The 23747-nt window shown below is 39.6% G+C and overlaps 1 protein-coding gene across 1 annotated transcript; it reads right to left on the reverse strand.

The window, feature by feature from the left end:
- Nucleotides 1-6166: 6166 nt before the first annotated feature.
- On the reverse strand, nucleotides 6167-8808 carry hoxa11a (homeobox A11a). The gene is made up of 2 exons (XM_066675403.1): nucleotides 8109-8808; nucleotides 6167-6399 (listed from the first exon to the last, which is right to left on the reverse strand). The coding sequence occupies exons 1-2, from the start codon at nucleotides 8806-8808 to the stop codon at nucleotides 6167-6169; spliced, it is 933 nt and encodes a 310-aa protein (XP_066531500.1).
- Nucleotides 8809-23747: the final 14939 nt, after the last annotated feature.

A 23747-nucleotide genomic window follows, 5' to 3' on the forward strand; every position in this document is an offset into this window, starting at 1 on the left:
AGCAGGGGTGCCCAAAAGTTTGCACAGCACTGCGGATAGGCCTCATGTGTCCTTTTAGCGTCTCAGTGTAGTCACTAACAGTACAGAGGAACTTATTTGTAACAAAGAAGAAGCCTCACCGCCTGCAATTATATTAGGTGTTTGTAAAAGAATGAGAGAAAAAAATAAAGACAGCCAGAAAGAGAAAGGGACACAGAGAGAGAGAGAGAGAGAGAGAGAGAATTCCACTGGCTGGAAGTGTGCACGTACCAAACTTCAAACGTGGAGAATGTTATTTATAACATGCGGAAAAGTGTCGTTACCTGCCGTTAAGAATTTGGCGAGATCTCGTTCCCCACCCGAAGACAAATCACCAATGAACAGACATGTTGAGACTTGTAAAATGTGAAAACGTTGTGTAACAAACAGAAGGGCGTAAAATATCTCCTAATGAGGATAAGTGGATACAGTGTACAATGGAAGCCAACTATAAATTACAGCTTTCCGCAAAACCCAAGAAAGGGTGGCGGTGTAAATGTCCGCTGTGATGATTCCGGTGCTAAATAGCCTTTCCTGGGAATAGGGCGAATCCCTAATCAATTCCCAATTAGGAGCAGTCCCCTAAAGAACGATTTCACGAAGTCATATATAACGGTAGTCTGGAGGATAATGCCATGCTCCCCTGATTTGGAATCTGGACACAGTGGATAAACATACCACAGTGTGAAATCATCATTTGTTCCAGAGCACACGGCGAAAAACAGGTCTTTATTTAAAACAATGTAGTCCCTGGAAATAAATAGGCCTCATGAAAAAAAGTAGAACTTTAAGTAAACACATATATAGCCAGTCATAACATACAACATTATAACGGGGTGTGATTCTGAAAATTATTGAGTGCTTAAAAAACCTATCCCAGAAACGTTAAATAAAAAAATCCTTAAGCCAGCTCATAAAGTGTACCCTATTAAACTCTCATTGTACTCTTACATTTCAACTTGTGTTCGTGTCCCAAATTCCAAAATCAGTATAGCAACAACAGTATAACAAGTACTTCTGTAACGATACAATAAATAAATAAATAAATAAATAAATAATCCTCGTCCATCTACTATTACAACTGCTTCTACTACTAACAATAATAACAATAATTAAAAACAACAACTATGATCCCACTATCACCAAACACGTAATTTCTGCAATGTGTATTGTAAAGCATTAATAGCTTTATAAAAGAAAAAAAATGCATATAATAGTATAACAAATACTGGGAAAACAATACTACTACTACTACTACTACTAATACTAATACTAATACTACTAATAATAATAATAATGCTATTATAACTACTCATTATTATTTGACTACTACTACTTAATAATGTTTTATTACTCTTCCACATCCTTTTACCACTGTCACTCATAATAATAGTACTAATAATATTCATATTAAAATAATAATATTCATGAATCTGGTAATGCATCTATTACTACACATTCTATTACTACATAATCTTCTTCTGCTACTACTTCTACAACAACAACGTTTGTGATCACAGATATGTATTTTCAACAAACACAGTCATCATCCTGCAGTTGGATGTGTGTTGCTGAATAATGTCTATGTATTCCACTACATGCATATTTAAAAATACATTGCGTTATTAAAACGTCTTGAGATGGAAGAGCAATCACTGAGAAAACACAATGAGAAATGCTACTACTACTATTACTACTACTATTTCTACTATTATCACTACTACTATTACTACTACTATTACTACTATTACTACTATTATTACTATTTCTACTATTTCTACTATTATTACTACTACTGTTACTACTATTACTATTACTACTACTACTACTACTACTATTTCTACTATTATCACTACTACTATTACTACTATTATTACTATTTCTACTATTATTACTACTATTATTACTACTATTACTACTACAACTACTATTACTACTATTACTACTACTGCTATTACTAATATTACTACTAATACGAGTGCTACTAATAATAATAAATAACAATAATAGTAAAAAATAAGAATAAGAATTAATTTCGCACTGTAATACACGTACAAGAAACGTTCACACAACTGGGCTTCTGTAATTTTGGGTTTATATTGGAATCCAGCTTTTGTTTCCTGATATGAGGGCAATGAGCAGCGCTTAAACGCGAGCTCATCTCTCTCTCTCTCTCTCTCTCTCTCTCTCTCTCTCTCTCTCTCTCTCTCTCTGTGTGTGTGTGTGTGTGTGTGTGTGTGTGTGTGTTTAAGGATGGTGTTCGCAGCGAGCGGAAATCCTTAACAATCATTTAACGTTTTATTTCGAACAGCGGAAGCATTTATTTTGCACGAGAGACAAAGGGTCCACGTGCGCGGTAACAAGACCCTGCTCGCCCCTGCCCTGCCCCCCTTCTCGTGCTTTCCCGCTGTCACCTAACCCGTTACGCGGAAAAAGCCGATCGTATTGCACAGTTACGGTCTACATTACACACAGCATCGTTCACGTTGGAAAAAACGGAAGAAAGAAAGGAAAGAAAGGGGAAAATGACCTTTGGAGAAATTCCAGACCGCTGCTGGCCAAAAGTGTGTCCAGCCTAAGACTGAATGAACTATTGTCGTGACTGCTAAGGTCACTATGAATCCCGTCGGCCATAACTTAGCTCCCAGCTACATTACCGATCATTTAAAAAAATGAATCTCATAAATTTTGTTCCTAGATGTGGTGAAAAAAAACCGGGTGGGGCTTATAGGCTGGCGCGTGCTTAATGGATTCTCTAATCGGAGGAGGCTGAAGCCGAGCTCATTTGCTGTGAAATATTTGATTCGGTGGTTAAAAAATGTGAGACTTTAATGGGCACCACGTCTTTACACCCTTTTATTTCATTTAATAAGAACAGGGGAAGGTTTATACGCCGTCCGGGGCACCAGAGTTAATAGCATGAAATATTTCAGAGGCAGGTGATTTTTTTCTGTTGTTAAAAAGGCTCGCGCCTTAGATCCACGCACCTGCATTGCATTTGATATTGTTTAATGGCAGGGGCCTAAGACCCTTACCGTCATAGACCTACAGAGCTCAGAAATCTAAATCCAAATTAACATCCAAATTGGATGAAAGTTGTGGACTGTTGCAAAGATTACCACACATTTGTTATTTTTTACTTTGCTAATTAACCTCTTTAACTCACAAAACAACACAACATTGTGGGCCAAAATGTACACGTTTAAAATATACATAATAACGCTTCTTTGGATCAACAGAACACTAGTATTCAAATGTGTGCATGCTACAGTAAGGGTGAAATTTATGTTCTCCTTCTCATACTTTAATTATAAATCGAGTATGAAAGTGAATGGAAAAACAAATATTGTAAATTATATCCTAAATCGTACAATCGTTAACTTAAATCCTATTTAATAGCTTACAAATATAAATAGAAATGTAAGTGTTAATATTATGAACAAATTCCTGAGTAGATTTGTGCAGATGGCGCGCTACTTATTTTCAGTTTGAAATGTGACCGGGGTCGCCCTTCAGTCGATTTTAAAACATCAGATGGACGTGACCTGGCTGCTGCCACAAACACGAACTGGTGTGCTCAGAAAGACTGACACTTAAGCAATGCCGCATGAAATCACGCTGTGTTTTTTGTTGGTGTTTACCTTGGAGACAGCTCAGCTTCCATAGTCTTGAGCCAAAGTCTTGGGCTTCCGTTTGACCATCCATGATCCCACTCGGCCATGACATTGATCTCAGGAGCGCCCCCTGGTGGACGCTCAGCACGTGTCCAATGAATTAACCTCTCCGATAACCGGTCTTTGTGCAAAGATAGACAGAAGGCATGAACAACGTCGAGCGGAGGGAGCTCGGTAAAGACACCAGAGTTGGTCAATGAGTGACAATTGGACGGAAAGTGCTCGAGCACCGAGTAGACAGCCTGGTTTCTTGTCTTTCTTTTTGGTCGTCCACCCGCCACCTTGGAAACGTAGCTAATAACCTTGGTTCTGAGACAGTTTATGGCACCGCACTGCAATCGTCCAAATGCTCTAGACGCAGACAGCTTTTATGGCCGCGTTGCTGCGGCAACAGGGAGGATGTCCCAGTAATTAGGCCGAGATTCCTCAGCGCCTCAAAGGATGCGCCAAGCCAGGCCTAACCGTTCCACCGCGCGCCACCATAAACTTCATTCTTCTCTCTCTCTCTCTCTCTCTCTCTCTCTCTCTCTCTCTCTCTCTCTCTCTCTCTCTCTCTCTCTCTCTCTCGATTATCATACATGGATCTACTGCTGCAGCCATAAACTCAGATAATAACAGCAAGCTCAGGTTCAGAGAATATCTCTGGAGGGGGGCAAAAAATGTGATTCATTTCCACTAAGAGAGAAATCACAGCCACCAAGGTGAGCAATACCCTGAGACCCCAGCAGTGAAATAAAACAGAAAAAGAAGTTCAAAGTCAGAAGACTGTAAAGAGCACGGATGTGAACAATGAGCAACATCATTAAGGCACCTATACTAAACCTGTAACAGTGAAAGAAAGAAAGAAAGAAAGAAAGAAAGAAAGAAAGAAAGAAAGAAAGAAAGAAAGAAAGAAAGAAAGAAAGAAAGAAAGAAAGAAACAAAACTAAAATAGCAAAATCACATAAAATAATACATATTCGTAAGGTTGTAGGAAAATATAAGATTAAGAAAGAAGAAACAAAATGAGAGGTAAACAAACGAAGAATGCATAACTAAAGGACAAATAAAGACCAACGTTATCAAGGCACCAAAACACCCAAATGAAACAAGCGTGGCAGAAATAAAGAAACCCACACAAACAAATGGACCAGTAGCTACCACTAGACAATTATATCACTGTTTATTTACATATTTTCTAATTTTCTCTGGACAACTATCGAAAAAATAGACACGTCACTGATCAAGTGCAAGGGCTTGAACATTCAAATTCAAGTGTGTTATAACGGTGTTATAGCTTATTTTCTCATTTCCGTTATAACAGTGTACTAACCTTTTTACCCCCAGCTTGGTTTTGAAAGATTTTGACGTAAATAAATGAAAGTACACGTTTAGTCATCAAACATCCTTAGTGCTTCTCTCAAATGTTTAATTGTACTTTTCTTTTCTGTAAATATATGATACATGGCATAACAAGCAGTGGAGTTCAGTCTTGTCCTTAAAAAAATGAGAATGTTCTTCACGTTTCTATGCAGCAGAGAGAACGTGGATAATGTAAACCGTGAAAAATAATCCTTCTCCTTTGGGTGCAAAGGTGGTTTCATACAATTAGGCCCAAGTCCAGCTGCAGTCAAGAGGACATTCCGCTTTTGGTTTAGGCTTTTCCAAAGACTAGTTCCCAAAATCAGCCTCTGTATTCATTGCTTTGGTGAGAAGACTCCATATCTACGCTCGATCTAACGTCTCTTCATTTGCTTTGCTGTTTTATTTAGCGTCATTGCCTTTACAGACTTGATCTGGAGAGAAATGTGAACTTCAGACAAAGAGTACGTGTTTGTAGTCATAGTAACGACTCAAGTGCAACTGTGAGTATGGTTTAAAAATGTTATTGCTTTTTGAGTCCCCTTAGATGTTTGTTTGTTTTTTTGTTTTTGTTTTTGTTTTCCAGCAAATATGGATATATGGAAGACAAAATGCCACTGCAAATGTGTAGCACTCAATAAATAGTATTACAAGCCAAGAGAAATCAAGATAACATAGATCACATTTTCCCGCGTACCTTTCGATTTGGTCACACAAAGACTTTAGCCTCAAAGCCGTAATGTAATTCCTCTTAAGAATCCATATCAACGGGGGGAAATCTACGAATTTCTTTTAATACTTCTCCTCAAGCAGGGTAAATCCAATTAAATTAGACCGGGGGAAAACTAGGTTCCAACAAAATCTTTGACGAAATGATTGTAAGCGGGCTGTGCGTCCACAAGCATTTACAAAACACCTCTTCTAGGCGTAAAAGGGAAAAAAATTGTACGAGCAAAAACATAAAGCATTCACTAAAATAACCCGTAGTCGACGTGGATCATGCTCACTGTCATTGCATCAAGTCCGGCCTCGAACTTGAAATTACCCGCCGAACGTGGTTCCTTGTGGCCTATTTTGTTGATTCGCATGTTATTGCCGTCGTTATTTGCGTTGTTTACGTTGTTTACATCGTCCTATAACAAAGGGTTCGTGGTATAGTACTGTAAACGGTCCCGGTTCAGCTTCTTCTCCTTCATGCGCCTGTTCTGGAACCAGATCTTGACCTGGCGGTCTGTCAGGTTGAGCATTCTGGAGAGCTGCAGCCGTTTCTCTTTGTTGATGTAAACACTGAAGAAGAACTCTCTCTCCAACTCACGGATCTGATATTTGGTGTAAGGGCATCTCTTCTTTCGGACCCTTGGTGCACCTGGAAAACCCAGAGAACATTACAATAAACCTCTGCTTTGTTACATTGCAAACCGACCACGCTGAAAAAAACTTAAAAATTGTTTTATTTTTTTATTATTCAAAGGGTTCTATTAAATTAAATCATGTACTTCCAGAGATATAATTTCAGTAACATTTGCTCATTCTGATTTTTATATCTGGATGTAGATGATTTAATTTCACGCAACATTTTGTCGTATTCAAAGTGTCGTAGTTTGTTTTTGTTTTTGTTTTTCAGTATATGCTACTGACAATGAAACGCAACTGTGGCATCATTCCCTTCTTTTTGTGCCACATTTAGCCACAATTTTTTATTAATATCGCAAACATAATAAATCCAATTCAGGAGGTCCTAGTTTTAATTCTTTTCCAAGACTTTGTTTTTCATGGTTTTAAAATTATACAATTACTGTATTTTTTAAAACAACGTTTCTTCGTCTCTGAGGTAAAATTTCATTATATGTGGTTGGAATAATGGCTCGAAGCTTAATTAGATTATGCAATGCTGATTGTCCAAATCATATAAGAACATGACATCCAACTTATGATGTTAGCACCTGCCCTTTTGTCTTGCAAATCCTGGGTTATAAAACGGATTCTGCTATATACACTCATTATTAATATTTGGACAGGCGTACGCACAGAACGTGCAAAACTTGGAATGCTGCTGTAAACAAATGCGCAGTTTCAAACGGCACTAATTCAACAGCAGCTACATTTGCGCATGCTCATATACATTACACAATGGGTTGTAGACTAGAGAATTTATAGTGCTGTTAAATGGATTTACCACTATTTGGAGATTCTCTAGATTTTAAAGCAGGCTTATATAAAACCAGCAAAAATATTCATTAACGGCATGTGCACGGACTTTAAGACAATAATGAAATATTAAATTGTGTTCATAAAGAACATGTATCAAGCTGCAACATTTGGAGATTAATTGATTAAAAATATAATACTTCAAACCTGGCTGATTATTATATGAATTATGTCAATACATCTTCAAATATGAAATTAAAATTGAATTGGCAAAATGTGCGTAATGAAAAGGGCTTTACACAATCCCCCAACACTGACTATTAGAATAGACATGTACAATACTTTTACCTTCATTTGGATGCCCTTTATATATAAAACAGCAGGCTCACAGGTGAAAGGCGTATAAACAAATACCCAACAAGGAAACACCGTCAGTTAAATTTACCTATGCTATTATACCACATTACACAGTGTGGCTGACATGCTCTGTGCTTACATTAACGTACCCAGCCCAGTGTGCACGCTGCTCACAGCGCCACTCTCACACACCCACAAGGGCTTTTTAACGCCAATAACCCGTGAAAGTAGCATTTGTAATTTTACAGAGTCATGCGAGACGCTGCTGACCAGGGCTAGCCCTGTTACTGTGACCACACTCGCGGAAAAAATAGGTTTTAAACGTTTACAGTTTTTTATTTAAAAAAAAATAAAAAATAAGCTTTGAGTGTTTCATGGGCAATTTCAATCCCAAACACGTGATTCTCGCTCAGTTTATAAGTACGTTTTGTTGGGGGGGAAATCTCGAGCCCTCAATAAACCTTATAAGCTTATAAAACAGCATATAAAATTTTTAACAGCAGTAGCAGCAGCAGCAGCAGCGAAGATCGAGAAGTTTTCTCTTCGGGAAAGAGTCTTGATACTTACTGCTCGCGGCGCTCTTCTTCTGCTCAGTGTTCCCGGATGAGGACTCGGGGCTGCTGGGTTCTCCTCGGTCCTGAGACTCTGTGTCTTGCTCGGGCCGTTTGCTGGATTGTTGTTGTTGTTGCTGCTGTTGCTTACTGGATTGTTGTTGTTGTTGTTGCTGTTGTTTGTCCGCCGCGGTGAAGTCGTCGCTGGGCGCGTTCTCTGCGCTGCCGTAAGCGGTGTCGAAAAACTGGTCGAAGGCTTGAGGCAGGACACCGTTCCTTCCGATGCTGCCGTAGAAGGTGGAGGACGCCGACGGCGAGGGGTTGGAGCCGGTGTTGGAGGGATGGTGGTGGTGGTGGTGGTGGTGATGGTGGTGGTACATTGAGGAGGAGTTGTTCTTCGCCAGCATTTCCCCGACCCCCGCGGACGCTGGTAGACACTCCCGATGGACCGCGTCCTCCGCCGGGTAGCACTGAGCCAGCGGCGGACGCGGTGGCCACGACTTCCCGGCGGTATCGAAAGCGGCATAGTCCCGAAACGTCACCTCGCGGACCGGCTGGACCTGCGGCAGACTGGACGAGTAGGAGTACGGCACGGGGCGAGAAGACGAGCTCTGCGAGAGGAAGGAGGGCAGCGAGGAGAAGTCCGCGCCCGAGACGTAGTACGTACAGCTGGGCAGATACATGTTAGAACCAACGGGCACCCTCTCGTCGAAATCCATTATTCTTTTCTGAGGGGCTTGAGGGGGTGGGTGTGTTGGAGTGTGTGTATATGTATATGTGTGTGTGTATGTGTGTGTGAGTGTGTGAGTGTATGTCTGGGTGTGTGTGTTGGTGTTGTTGTTACTCTTGTTGTACCCTAGCCCCCGGCTAGCGCGAGCCGTTCCCAGCGTCCTCCGCAGGGCTCAACATGGCATGGTTCGCTCCACTCGCCCTCCGCTTTGAAGCCGCGTCCGCGAGCCACAACATTTCTTCAGACGTAGGCTGACGTGGAAATCCATCTCCTTCATCATCCATTCCAAGGGAGGCCGCGGTCACGTGACCCGCATCAGAAATTGACAGATTTCTTTTTTTTTTCACTCTCTTTCTCTCTCTCTCTCTCTCTCTCTCTCTCTCTCTCCCTCTTTTTTTTCTCCCCCCCTCTCTCTCTCTCTCTCTCTCTCGTGCGCTCCGTCGCTATTCCTCGCTCTAACTCCCTCACTCCCTCGCACACGCTATGTGTGTGTGTGTGTGTGTGTGTGTGTGTGTGTGCGCGCGCGCGTCCCCGTTTTTAGTAAGTGAGACACATATAGGCTTGTACGCTGGTAGCTTTGACACTGCTGGTTAACCGCCGCGCTCCACACGAAAGCGAGGCTGGAGATGAGAACAAAACATATGTTTATCTCCGTCCTAGACGCGTAAACAAAACACTAAGAACTTCCAAATGAGCCCAACCAAAGCCAAGGCCATGTCAAGTGTCTGGTTTCTCTAAAACAGAGCGTAAATAGCGAAATGGTTGCCATAAGCTGTCTGTAGTTTTATATTAAAACAAACAAACAAACAAACAAACAAAAAACGTATACTAAGTTGACTTTAACTTTAGAAATATATACCGTGAAAACTAGCTCACCTTTGTTTCACATCTAATTCAGCCAACGTGACACTTAAACGAAGCATCTGCAAACAGCACACCCCGTCTCTTCATTTCTTAATTTCAGCCTTCTTTGCCTTTTTGTGAACACGCTGAAAAAGACTCTACGGCAAATTCAGAGATACCTTAAAGACGGCGCTGGACTGCAGACAAAAACAATAGAATCAATGGCATGCGGAGAAGGCAATGAGGTTTAGTATATAGAGGTGATATATCAAGATGATGAGAAAATGTTTCTGAGATTTCACAGCTGCCATTGGGAGATGTCGGTGTAAAGCCTTTACATTACTTTCAGAGAAATCTGGAAGCAATCAGCGCGTGCTGTTGCACACCAAAAGGCATCTGCACACAGAGGAACGTCAGTGTCAATGTGGCTGTGGTGACCTTCGTCGTGAAGACTACCTTGATGTTCAGACTGCTTGGTGCCAAATGTTGCTTCGGAACTTCCTTTGCCCGGTTCCTTGCACAAAACAACTGCAGAGGTGCACAAACAAGCCCCATTTGGCTGATTTTTTCAAGCGTTTCTAAACTTTTTTTTAAGATCTGGCCTTCTTTTTTGGATATATATATATATATATATATATGAATTATTTTCAAATTGTGGGCTGAAATACTGAAATATATCATTTTCAGTCCACAGTTTGAAAAGATGGTATATTCCTAAATGGAAACACGTCGATCGAATACTGTATCTACAACTTAATCAAAACATTTAATCTTTATTATACAGATAGCAATCAACATTTTGGCAACAATATGGCAATGGGTTTCAAAAGCAGTTACTAAGAACTTAAAAGAGACTTAAATGTGTACGTACAGCTGAGCGAACATATAACTATATTTACACAGTATGTACCTATATTATATAAATAACCACAGCGAATCGTAAAGAAATGTAAAACAAAATGGCCTCTCTCTTAGCAACGCCTTAACCTTGCCTTGGAAGCAAATCTGCATATGATTATTGTTTATCGGATGTTAATTGCTAGTCCTAGTCCTTCTTGGTGCTTTAACCAATAGTTCTAAGCATCGTGTGCGTGACGTTACGATTGGCAAAGCTTACGAGGGTCTGAGGATAATTTGGTGTGACCGTAAGCGCTAAAGCTCCATTAGGCACTGGAGGACCCCACCTCGCCCCCCGCTATACTTTGTCTTAATTCCCGTCTACGAGGCACGTCTCTCCAGAACGCACACGTAGACCAAGTAACATGAGCTTCAAAAAAGAAAAGAAAAGAAAAAAAACCGCAAGCCTTGAACACGAACGAGATTTTTAAGAGTTAGAACTGGTTTCTGAGTCACCCCCACCCCGAGGCTCTAATCCCGGTTCTACGCGATCCCAGAGGTGCAGTGACCTTTGCCTGCGAAAAAAACAGCGACCAAAACAAAATCGGTGGCCTCGAGACCACACGCTCCGCCTCTACGTCAACTCCCGACAAATTCCGCGCCGTGTGTTGGAAAGCTTTCAGCTGTAATTGGGGCCCGGCTTCTTCAGAAACACTGGACAGGAATCAACCTGAAGTTTTACTGCGTCTGTCTTTCTCTTTCAGTCTATTTTTGCTTGCTTTGTTTGGTATGGTGCACTGTTTTTTTTTTTTTGTTTTGTTTTGTTTTTTGTTTTTTTGCTCTTTTGTCATTTTATAAATACAGACAGAAATAAACAATCCTCAGCCTGCAGCCAGTGACTGCACAAACCCCCACGAATCTGCAGCATATGTATCATCAAAGCAGGAGGCTGTAGAGTCCAGGTAAGTCCCGCTCTCTGAAAACTGTAATGGAATATATAGTGGGTTGATGTTTGATGAGCCGAGAACATATGCAAATTAGTTTTGATGTTTTATAGATGATAAGGAATTCTCATTTCCTTTTTCCACGACTTACGTTTTTGGGAGAGTGTTTTCCACATCCAAAAACTATGAATGCTATGTAAGGATTAGTACCAAGATCAGTGAAGGTAGTCTCCTTTTTCAAATCTCTTCACACCCACAATTGTTTCTAAGGAAAAAAAACTCTTCAGCTGTAGCTGTTCCTGGCTCCTCAATAGCACAAAGCCATGTGTTGCCATGGTGGGCTGTTAAGTCTGAGTATGCTCTTCTACTGTTTCTCCTATTTCTCTCTATCGCTAGTCTAGCCCCCCTCGTGTGGCCGTGCACCGCAGCCTTGGCTGTGGTCGACTTCAAGTTCGGGGGAGGGGGGACGAGTCACCCGCGGTGAGAGGCTGGAGAAGAGACTGCAGACGCCACACAAATCCACACTTGGTTCTCCGGATGGACTTCCAGCAATCAATGCTTCCTCTCAAAGGCCCATTTTTGGAAATCTTTGCTGTAATCAACAGGAAGTTAGTTTATCATCGAACGGAGGAAAAAAACGAGAAGTGGAAATATAAAAAAGACACAGGTATATCAAGGGGAGCAAAGAAGTTCGCTCTCAGAAGAGAGATCCATCTGCAGAAGGCAGAATAACTGATACACGTTGTAGTGCCATGGAGATGAGGATACTTCCACAAAATATACTTTACCCTCTGCTCCAATATTTGGTGGACAAGCCCACTGGGAATCCCGGAAGAAACCCTTGCTTTCAGTTTTCAGTTTATTTTTGTTAAGGCCTCTTAAAATGTGATGAATAAACGAACTGATTTCATTGTGAATTTTAAACTAAAATGTTATAGTCATAAATACATTGGGTATTTTATTCGCTGCTGTTTTTTATTGCAATCTCATACATCACCACTTACACAGTCAGTTTCTTTTTATTCTGACCTCTACACGTCTATTTCTGTGCTAAATACCGTCCATTGTTCGCGAGCATTCTGAAATTCCCACATCGCAGGGCGAGAAAGTTACTAAAATTCACAAAATATAGAAAACAGTGGGAATACATTACACCTTGTGTAATATTCACAGAAGGGCTTCATGTAAAAAAGACAAAAAGAGTATTTCAAATGTATTCAAGGAATAAAGGATGATCAGTTCCTAGGATAATTAATAGAGCATATGGGATTAAATATTCTTGTACAAATAGGACATTCTACACTGAATCTGAGGTGTTGTATTTTCTTGTAAAAAAAAAAAACAGAAATGGTCAGAAATGTAATGTTAATTATTTTATTTAAAAAATGATAATATTTTACTCTTCTGCGCCAATCTCTTGGTTTTATTTCTGAACTTGAATTGCACGTCGTGATCTTGATAATCTTAGCAATGCTAATAATCTTAGACTGGCGTGCAGTTAAATTAAATGCTCGATATCCTTATTTCACCCTGAAGAATATCGAAGAGTGATGAAAATCCAACATTTGAAGATTTTTCGCTGAAATGTTATTTCTAAAATCAAGTGCAAGCAAAAATAAAAATGTGTGGGGTACAGTAACAAAGGCGTTGGAAAAAAATTACCAAACAATGTTATTTATTTATTAATTTATTTATAGAATGTTGTACATGTTATAGGTGTTTACTCGTCCAAAATAACACAACAAAATATAGAAGAGGAAACTCCATAATTAGGTTCTAGTCAAAAAGTTATAAACATGTTATTACAAGCTAATATATCTTTAGTGTATCCGCCATAGCATCCGTCGTCTGTAATACGTTTGAGTATCAGTATATGAATTATTAGCATTCGTTTTCTAGTTAAAATTATTCCGTTTACGTTAATAATCTTGATTGTTTTTGAAAAAATGTTGAGGAGCGTATGTGTCATTCATAGGTAAATAAGAATATATTTTTAAATTGAATACATATCAGTTCAAAATTACCGATGACATTCCTCCTCATAGTTTCATATGTGAATATATAACGTTAAGGGTGAACGTTTTAAATCACTCAGATCAGTTATAGTACTCGCGTATATACACGTGCGCGCACTAATCTAATTACAATTTGTTGATATTTTAAATGACAATAATTTTGCAGAATTTAATATAAACATTAAAATGTGATTTGTGGAAACTTATGGCACATTTAACCATTTTTTTCACATAAAATGTAAACTGAGCAATTATGTTATGGTGTTACTAAGACCATTAATAACACATATTATTTAAGTGGCGCAGACTGCATAGAAGTGTTAGAGGGCGCAGTATTTTTTCTCTTTCTGAACATTCGTCAAACGTCATTCGCGTTATGTATATTTGTATGTGGTATTTATTTTTACATTATTCCCCAAAATAGAATTAGAGTGGAGTTACGCAAAATGTTTAAATGAGATTCAAATCAGGCAGCTAAAACGAGATCTAAATATAAAACAATTCTTTTACAACAATAAGCGCCTGTTCAACTCGTCAAAATTGAGAGCCAATTATGTATTTACATTTACGCTAATTAACAGAATCTATTGTTCAGAACAACTTCCAAAAGTGCTCTTTCATTTTGTTCAGAGAATACATCCTCACCAGTAGATTAGAATCCGATTGCCATTGAACTAAGACAACGATAGATATATAACTCTCCTAAAGACAGAAACACATAGGCAGACTACCTATTGTTCATGTGCAGCAGACAGCAACGATATTTGAAAATATAAGCTTTCAAAGCAGAAAAAAGTGTGTAAAGAATTTAAATAGGAAATTAAAGGCTCAAGAGGTTAAATAAAAATGTTAAAATACATAGAAATTCGAAGAGTGTAATGCCCAAGAGTAAATAAAGAAAACGGTTACAGACACAGGAAGAGCATAGACAATAGAAAACAGAAAATATAAGACTCCATAAATAAGTCAGGCTTGATCTCTCCTGAGCAACAAACAAATCTTAACTGCAATTTGGCCGTCTTAAGAGTTAAAACCCAAACCAATATGAGGAATGACTCTAGGAGACAAAACAGCCCTGTTTTCAGCCGAGTACAAGTGTGTAATGAAGATTGCCTTGACTTTCTTTGTCTAGACGACCACCCTGAGCTATAAACCTGCTGAGAAACTTGAGCAGCGCCATTTTACCCGCGCCATTCATAAAACCCTGTCTCCATTAAGCCCGTGCAGCCTGACCGCAGATCCCCAGTTCCACAGGTCAGCGTCAAGAAGTTACAGCCCGTACATATTTATTTAATGAATATAAACACGAAGGCACGGTTGGTGTGGCGCAGTGTCCTACAATTCAAGATCATTATACAGCAAAGCGGTCGTTAATTGCGTCACATAGAATATATAATATGGCAATGTCCAATGTAATATGTAAAATTATTACACCTGTAACCTCAAGTTCTCACTTGAAAAAACACATATTTATAGAAATATTTTAAAGATTATTTGAATTACAACGTATATTTTACCCATTGTCTCTGCAGAACTACGTGTTATAACGAGAAAAGCATGAAAACCTTTTTCGATCCCACACCGATGTCATTGATAGTCGTGTCAGGTTTAAGTTGCGATTGCAAGTTTGTACGTCAGGTGGCGCCAGAAACTCATTTGTGGCATCAGGGGCTGTACTCGAGCCTGAATGACGTGACCGCTCTTGAGTGAATGCACGTGTCCAGACGCAAGCGCGCGCACTGCATTGTCAAGCCGTGACCTTGCAGTCCACAGTCTACACAATCCATACGTAGCCCATTACATGTAGTCCATGCAGTCCATACACACCACAAACAACAAGGCACACACACAGCCTATACCCACTGCACAGATTACACACACAGCCCAGCCCATATACACAATGTATATAATACACACTGTCCACACATAGACAGACTAGACATCACACAGTGTACACATACACTCCACACACACTGGCTTCAAACAGTCAGCCAAGCCCACACACAGCGCTCAAAGGGCTGTGAATTTGTAGTTCACACACAAACAAGGAGAGTCAATACACTGTTAACACACAAGAAATAAACTGGCCACACACAGACAGTGCAGTGAATACATGCTCCAAACACATACACAGTACACACCCACAATCACACACTGTCATTAGCCAACTGTCCACACCTGGCTCATACATAGGACATTCTGCTGAAATTGTATTGAACGGATAACTGCAAAACATGGGTGATGTCCATTTATAAAGGTTGTTGTTTTGTAAATACATCTTCAATTCCAAGTTTGAGAACGTAAAATATAAATAAATAAATGTAAATAAAAGCAAAATGCAACTGTTTGCAAATCTCACAGACCAATTTTTGATTCCCAGTTCAACATAGAGCACATTTTCTCATTTCCATTAGCACAGTCACAAAACATTGTCTTTAGGGGAAACAATAGGCTTTGAAAACCATATCAACATTCATTCATTCATTATCTGTATTCAGTTCAGGGTCACAGTGCCTACTGGGAATCATTGGGCATAAGGCAGGAATACACCCTGGAGGGGCGCCAGTCCTTCACAGGGCAACACACACTCAAACATTCACTCACACACTCACAGACACTTTTGAATCTCCAATCCACCTACCAACATGTGTTTTTGGACTGTGGGAGGAAACCGGAGCACCCGGAGGAAACCCACACGGACACGGGGAGAACACACCGACTCCTCACAGACAGTCAGCGGAGCGGGAATCTAACCCACAACCTCCAGGTCCCTGGAGCTGTGTGACTGCAACACTACCTGCTGCACCACTGTGCCTCCTCATTGTGGAACAATTCCAAAAAAATATTCCTCAACATAAAGTTGTGAAAGACTTTAAATATCCCGCCTAAGGCAAAGAGTTAAAATCAGGCCTGAATCCCTACTGGAAATCACTGCATGGGCTCAGGATCACTTCCAGAAATCATTGTCAGCGAGCACAGCTTGTCGTGCATGCCACTGATGCTAAATAAAGCTATATAATGCAAAGAAGAAGCCATATGTCAACACGATCCAGAAACACAGCTGTCTTGTCGAGGCCAAAGCTCACTTAAAGTGGACTGAGGCAGAATGAAAGACCGTTTTTTGGTCAGAGGAATCGGACACCACGGATGCCATGTCCTGTGGGACTGAAGAGGAGAGGGAGCATCCAGCTTGTTACAGCACACAGTTCAAAAGCCTGCATTTCTGATGGTACAGGGTTGCATTAGAGCCTATGGCATGCACAGCTTACACATCTGAAAAGGCACTCTCTGTGCTGAACCATACATACAGAGGTTTTGGAACGACACATGCTCTCATCCAGCATCTCTTTCAAACAAAACCTTGCATATCTCAGCAAGCCAGTGCTAAACCACATACCCAGGACTGTTGAGCAGCCAGAACCTACATCGGACAAGAATGGGACAACATTCCTCTCCCCAAACCCCAGCAATAGATCCCCTCACTCCCCAGGTGTTTACAGACTGTGGTTAAAAGAAAAAGGGATGCTACACAATGGTAGACATGGCCCATCCCACCTTTTTTTTGTCTAGATCTGCTGATGCCATGAAATGGTAAAACATCTCACTTTTTACATCTGATATGTGTTTTGTGTTCTAATGTGAATAAAACATGGGCCTAGGAGATCTGCTGATCATTCTCTTATTTTTATCTCTTATTTTTTACTTACCTTCATTTAAAAGTATTTATATATTTATATATAATGTTTATTAATGTGCTACTTCATCATTGCTTTTGACACATTACTGTGTCTTTTGTTTTCAGTTTCTTGCTGACAGAACAATGATGAGAGGCCTACCTGGAGGAGAGCGGACACCTGCAGAAATGGTGCCAGGGTATCATTCTTCTCCTTAATGTCAGAGAGATGAAGGAACTGATATTAGACTGCAGTAAGAAGCAGGAGAGGATCTCCCACCCTGTGTATATCAACTGAGCTGTGGACAGTTTCAGAACTGTTGGAGTTTACATCGAGAAGGACCACAGGTCGTGGTGGTCCCTGGTGAAGACACCTGCACAATTACAAGCATCACATTCTGGACCAATCAGAATTAACAGGTGCTCCAGAGGGTGTTGTGTTCAAGCTGAATGTTTGAATTGTGCTTCTTGACCTGCAAATCAACTACATCTACAAACTGACCTTTGGGTGGAGCCGGGCAAAAGTGGGTGGGTACAATTATTCCTTCATGAGTAAGGAGCAAATACAAACCTTAGGGGTGTGGAGGAACTGAGTTCGGCACCAGTTTTGGTTTTGGCAGAGCCAGAGCCAGCACACTACTGTTGGTGTTAGCCACAGAACAACCCCCTGTAGGTGGGACTGTGACTCCATTGGCTGCAGAACTAAATGATGGACAGCAAGCTGTCCATTTGGCTGCTGATTCCTTGCATGCAGGGAATTGGCTCTGGCTGACTGTGTGGCCCTTGGCCCAGTGGCCCACCCATGGCTACGCTCCTAATCTCAACCATTCCAACAATGGACTCTTCTCTCAGAGATGGGCTTTGGCGCTCTGAAGGCAAATACAGAGAGGATGAGGAGGAGTTTGCCTTGGCCTTAAGGTTAGAGACGCGAGCTTTAGGCCGGAGGTGGTTAGCAGCCCCCTGCTCCGGTTGTGCGTGTTTTCACTGCCCCTAGGGTTTGTGAAGGACTGCTCAGTGTGTGTTTGTGTGTTCACTACCACTGATGGGTCAAATGCAAAGTCAATTCCCTAAAAGCATTAATAAAGTTTCTTTTTCTTCTTTTTCTTTTTCTAATCACAAGCCATGCTCTGAAATTTGAACAATAACACCCCCAGTTTTCACTGGACATTAATCACTCAGAACCATATCCTACCCAGTGTTGCAGGTCACGTTTTGCACATTTTGCACTCTACAGTTTACTAGTCACTTCTGCATTACACACCAATGGTCTGGCGTCCAATCTTTCAGTCACACAGCTCCAGGGACCTGGAGGTTGTGGGTTCGATTCCCGCTCCGGGTGACTGTCTGTGAGGAGTTTGGTGTGTTCTCCCCGTGTCCGCGTGGGTTTCTTCCGGGTGCTCTGGTTTCCTCCCACAGTCCAGAAACACACATTGGTAGCTGGATTGGCGACTCGAAGTGTGTGAGTGTGTCGCCCTGTGATGGACTGTTGCCCCCTGCAAGGTGTGTTCCCGCTCCATGATTCCAGGTAGGCTCTGGACCCACCGCGATCCTGAATTGGATAAGCAGTTACAGATAATGTATCTTTATATTATTCTGTTTCTTTTTTCCTACATCTGTATTTTACCCTTAAATATATTTTATTAAAACCTCTTTTTCATGTAGATTTGATCTCATGTTGATATTTTTTCACAGAAGTGAGCAGGCATCAAATAATTTCACTGCTAATTTTACCATGTATGACTATGTATTTCTGAAGTGATTTGATTTGAATGATACGTCTAGCACTCACAGTCTTACGCTCTCTAATAACAAGGCCATACTGCTGTGATAACTACATTATGCCAGTCGTTCATGTTGAAACAAGCATCTACACTATATCAATCTATCAGTCAAATATTTATTTATATAGTGCTTTTCACAACATAAGGTTGTCAAGAAGCAGTTTAACAGAGATCTGGGAAAAACTCCTTCAGCGCACAAAGAAGAAACCTTGAGATGAACCAAGACTCAAAAGGGGGAACTCATTCTCCTCTGGTGCACACTGGAGAGGACAACAACAAAATAACAAAACAGCAGTTTAATAGAGATAATGAGCTATATGAAATGGGAAGGTTAGGAGGAGGTGGTCAGTGATTCTGTTGGGGGTAAAAACGGATTCAAATCTGGGCTCAATTTGTCTCTGCATGACTACGCAGCATGCATAGATGCAGGATACAGGATGCATAGATGTGGGGTGTTGGATCAGAGCATCACCTGAGAAAGCAGCAGGAACAGGGCATCTCTATGTGTGTGTGTGTGAGAGAGAGAAAGAGAGAAAGAGAGAGAGAGAGAGAGAGAGAGAGAGAGAGAGAGAGAGAGAGAGAAAACCGGAAAAGGGAGAAAGCAGGAGGTTTTTAATAAGTTCATGGCAAAAACAGGGGAAAAAATATCATCCTGCAGAAAAATGTTGAGACACACCTACTAACAGGTGCAGTCTGCTTTTACAAATATTTGTGAAAGAATGAATCATTTTAAAGTACTCACTGAATTCGAGATTGTTACCATAATAGGACGCCATCATTGAAACAAGTCAGTTTGTGAAATTTCTTCATTCCTATATATTCCACAATCAACTGTGAGGTGGTATTATTGAAAAGTAAAAGCATTTAGGAACCACAGCAATTCAGCCACAAAGTGGTAGAACACAAAGTTAGAGAGCCGTTTGCTGAATGCTGATGCACACAGTGCATTGAGAATGGACAAATCTCAACAACTGCAGAGATCTCATCCTTCTTTAATGTGGATAATGTGGAAACATCAGCACAATGTAAATGCGCCAATAGTTTCATTGCATGGGTTAGCATGGCCAAGCAGCTGCATGCAAGCCTTACATCATCAAGCACAATGCCAAGTGCTGGATGGAGTGGTATAAAACATGCCACCACTGAACTCTGGAGCAGTGGAAACATGTTCTGTAGAGTGATGACTCGTGCTTTTCTATCTGGCACTCTGATGGATGAGTCTGGGTTTGGCGAATGTCAGGAGAACATTACCTGTCTGACTACATTATGACTGCATTATAACACTTGGTGGAGGAGGGATACTGCTATAGGGTTGTTTCTGTAAAAGTGAAATCTTAGTGCTTCAGCATACCAAGACAATTTGGACAATTGTAGGAATGTCCCAGTTTGTGGGAACCGTAAGTGGAAGGCCATTTTCTGTTCCAGACTGTGCTCCTGTGCACAAAGCAAGGTTTATGAAGGCATGGTTGAGGGAATTTGGTGTGGAAGGACTTGGCTGGCATTAGATAGCAGACACATTTGCACCCAATATTCATTGATTTTACAGTCCCACACAGACCCCTGACCTCAACTCCATCTAACACTTTTGGGATGAATAATTATAGAGATTACAAGGTAGGCCTATTTTCCTTCTATGAGCAAAGGTTCCCACAGACACACTCCAAAATCTTGTAGAAAGCATTCTCGGAGAACTGGAAGTTCATAGCTGCAAAATGGAGATAAAATTCATACTATATACAGTTCATCTTTGAATATGCCTTCTTCTTAATGCAGTGCTGAGGGCTCTAAATTCACCAGCATTATCTATCACATGTAAACATTTAGCCAGTTTTAATGAATATTTGGAATCATACTGGAATGATACATTGACGAATATTGTTCTCAATATGTGGGAATATTCACTGATGTATTTTTTGGCAAAGTGACAAACTTCAACCCATCCTTGCTCATAAAAATCAAGGCGTTTCCTAACTCCTGTCATACCTAAGTATGGTTCCTTTTGGGAATGTGCTGCTGGCATTGAATTTAGAATGGGAATATAACTACAAAACTAATGAAGTAGATAAGAAAATTAGTAAATGCCTTGCCTTTTATCCGTTTTTATTTTAAATACTGGTAGGTAGAATTTAATTTAGAGATATTAAAGCTAATTTAGATCTTACTCACAGCTTTCTGATTTGATATTCATTCTGATACTGTCCAAATAAACAGTGTCCACTCAGTCTTTACAAAATTTTCACAGTTTACACAATACACACACACACACACACTCACACAAACAGAGCTCACGTATATACACACACCCATCAACTAAAACACTACATACAGAGCACTTTTTGTTCTACAGTTACAGATCGTAAAGATGTAAAGGAAGTAGCTCGTCTGTTGCTGCACAGTTTGTGTTGGTCTTCCCCTTGTCCTTCATCAATGGAGACAAGACACTGTTGGACAATTCTCAGTCCAGCAGTGACACTGAGCGCTTTACAAACATTCACAGAGAGAGAGAGAGAGAGAGAGAGAGAGAGAGAGAGAGAGAGAGAGAGAGAGAGAGAGAGGTGTTTTACCCATATAGGGGGCTCCTCAATAAACAAAACAAAAAAAGACCTCCCTCATACGTCAAACTCAGCAAATTAAACGAAATTTAGCACAAAAATAACATATTTTAAAAGCGTTCTCAGAAGAGAATCAGATCCTTTATTTTCACGTAGTACAACAACAAACATGTAATTTGATCAAGGATGTCCAACGTTTCACACACTGCTGTAATTACGTTGCTGTAATTATAGCGTGTCGTGTTCTCCGTTAGACTTGCAAGCAAAGCAATTTTTTGAAATATCGCTCAAAATGCATTTCATTGCTGCAATTGCTTAAAAACGACGGACAAACGTAGATCGTTTATTTAAAAGTCATTTGGTTTAATATTGTCGCATTGATCCCATAACCAGACAAATCCCAACAGTGTTTTAATAAAGACACCATTAACTGGTTCATTTTGGGTGATTTTATATACAGTCTTCTGCGCTAGCCGAAATACATGGAAAGCCTGTTGTTAACTATTTTTCAGAGAACATTTTACAAGAGATATACCTTTTTAATCAGAGAGAGAGAGAGAGAGAGAGAGAGAGAGAGAGAGAGAGAGAGAGAGAGAGAGAGAGAGAGAGAGTGTCTGGTCCAAATATATGGCACGTTGTGGGGAACAAAATCTGTTTACATCTCGTGGGGAGCTGTATTTCGAGGACAAAAAGCATGTCCTCACATATTGTAAATCGTTGCATTCTAAAGTAAATATATTTTAGGTTTGGGGTTAGGTTTGGAGTAGGGTCAGTCTGGTGGTAATAGTTAACATTATAGGGCACATTCTGGAATGGATTGAAGCCTATGTCATATCCCCCTTAAACCATGGAAACAGGACTGAAAACAATAAGGTACAACACATTCTAAAACCAAAAATGATGCGGTGTACAGAAGCTTTCACAGAACACACACTTGACAAACCACCTTGAAAAATAAATGTCAAAGTAAATCAAAGCCTCACAGGGGATGAGAGATTTTGCTTGAGAGGTGCGTGACAATAATGGATTGCAAAAAACAATCGTGAGCAAAATTACGGACAATCCAAATTAAAATATTGAATTTATTAATCACATTTTACACAAGACATCATTAAAACGTACGACCATTTTCTGATAAATGGTGCACGTTTAAGTGATATATGTGACATATTGAAGAAATTAAAATCTAAATTATTATACGCGCAAATAATAATATTTGCATTCTATTCTCTAATATTTAAATTCATCTAATAAACAGTAAATGTGCATTGAATGTGCAGGTGTTTCCTTTGAAAGCAGATGTTCATATATTTCAACTTAGAAAATCAATTCAATTTATCTATTGATCATAAATCCAAATGCCAAGTGTAATACATTTGTATAAAATGTTATGTCTTTAGCTAACATTCAAAGTTCTTAAGCGACTGTCTACTGTGCACGGTTTGGAATAACAACAGGTTTAATCGTTGGAATAACAACATAATTTTGATAAACTGCCTATAATTCTTCTTAATAATTATAACAGAGTGCGAAATCTGAGTTACTGGATTGCTTAGGGCCTAATAAACTATTAAAAGAATTCTTCTTATTATTTTTATTTTTCTTCCGAAGCCCAAAAAAAAAAAAAAAAAAAACTCGATTTTGCTACATTACCAGTGTTGACTGATATAATATAATATAATATAATATAATATAATATAATATAATATAATATAATATAACATAACATAACATAACATAATATAATATAATATAATATAATATAATATAATATAATATAATATAATATAACATAATATAATTTCGTGATCCTAAAAAGCTTTCGAGAATTTAAGAAAGTCTGGAGGAACGAAAAATAAGATAAAATATTGTCGTGTATAAATATGAAAATTATTAACTATTATTAAACACGCATATTTTACATAGACTTACTCAATACATGATAATCATGTAGTTATTTAAAAGACAAAGCTTTATTAAATTATTAGTGTCTCTCCTGTTTGTACCATGTTCTCCTACTTTATCTAAAATTATTAAACTATTTTAGTGAGATGTTTTAGAATTGTAGAAATATTAAGCGATTACTGTCACTAGGATCAGTGTTCGGGATCAGGGTCAGTATTAGTGCTATTGTATAAATCATTATAATGAACATTGCCAGAAAAGAGAGAACGCTCAAAATGAAATGTAACTGAACGAGTTCACCGGCAGATGGCAGTGTTGCTCTATTAAAGACTAAACCAGTCACACGAAACAGAGGCCCTGATTCAATATAAACAAACG

This window comes from Hoplias malabaricus, chromosome 6 (genome assembly GCF_029633855.1).
Source record: "Hoplias malabaricus isolate fHopMal1 chromosome 6, fHopMal1.hap1, whole genome shotgun sequence".
Classification (NCBI taxonomy): Eukaryota; Metazoa; Chordata; class Actinopteri; order Characiformes; family Erythrinidae; genus Hoplias; species Hoplias malabaricus.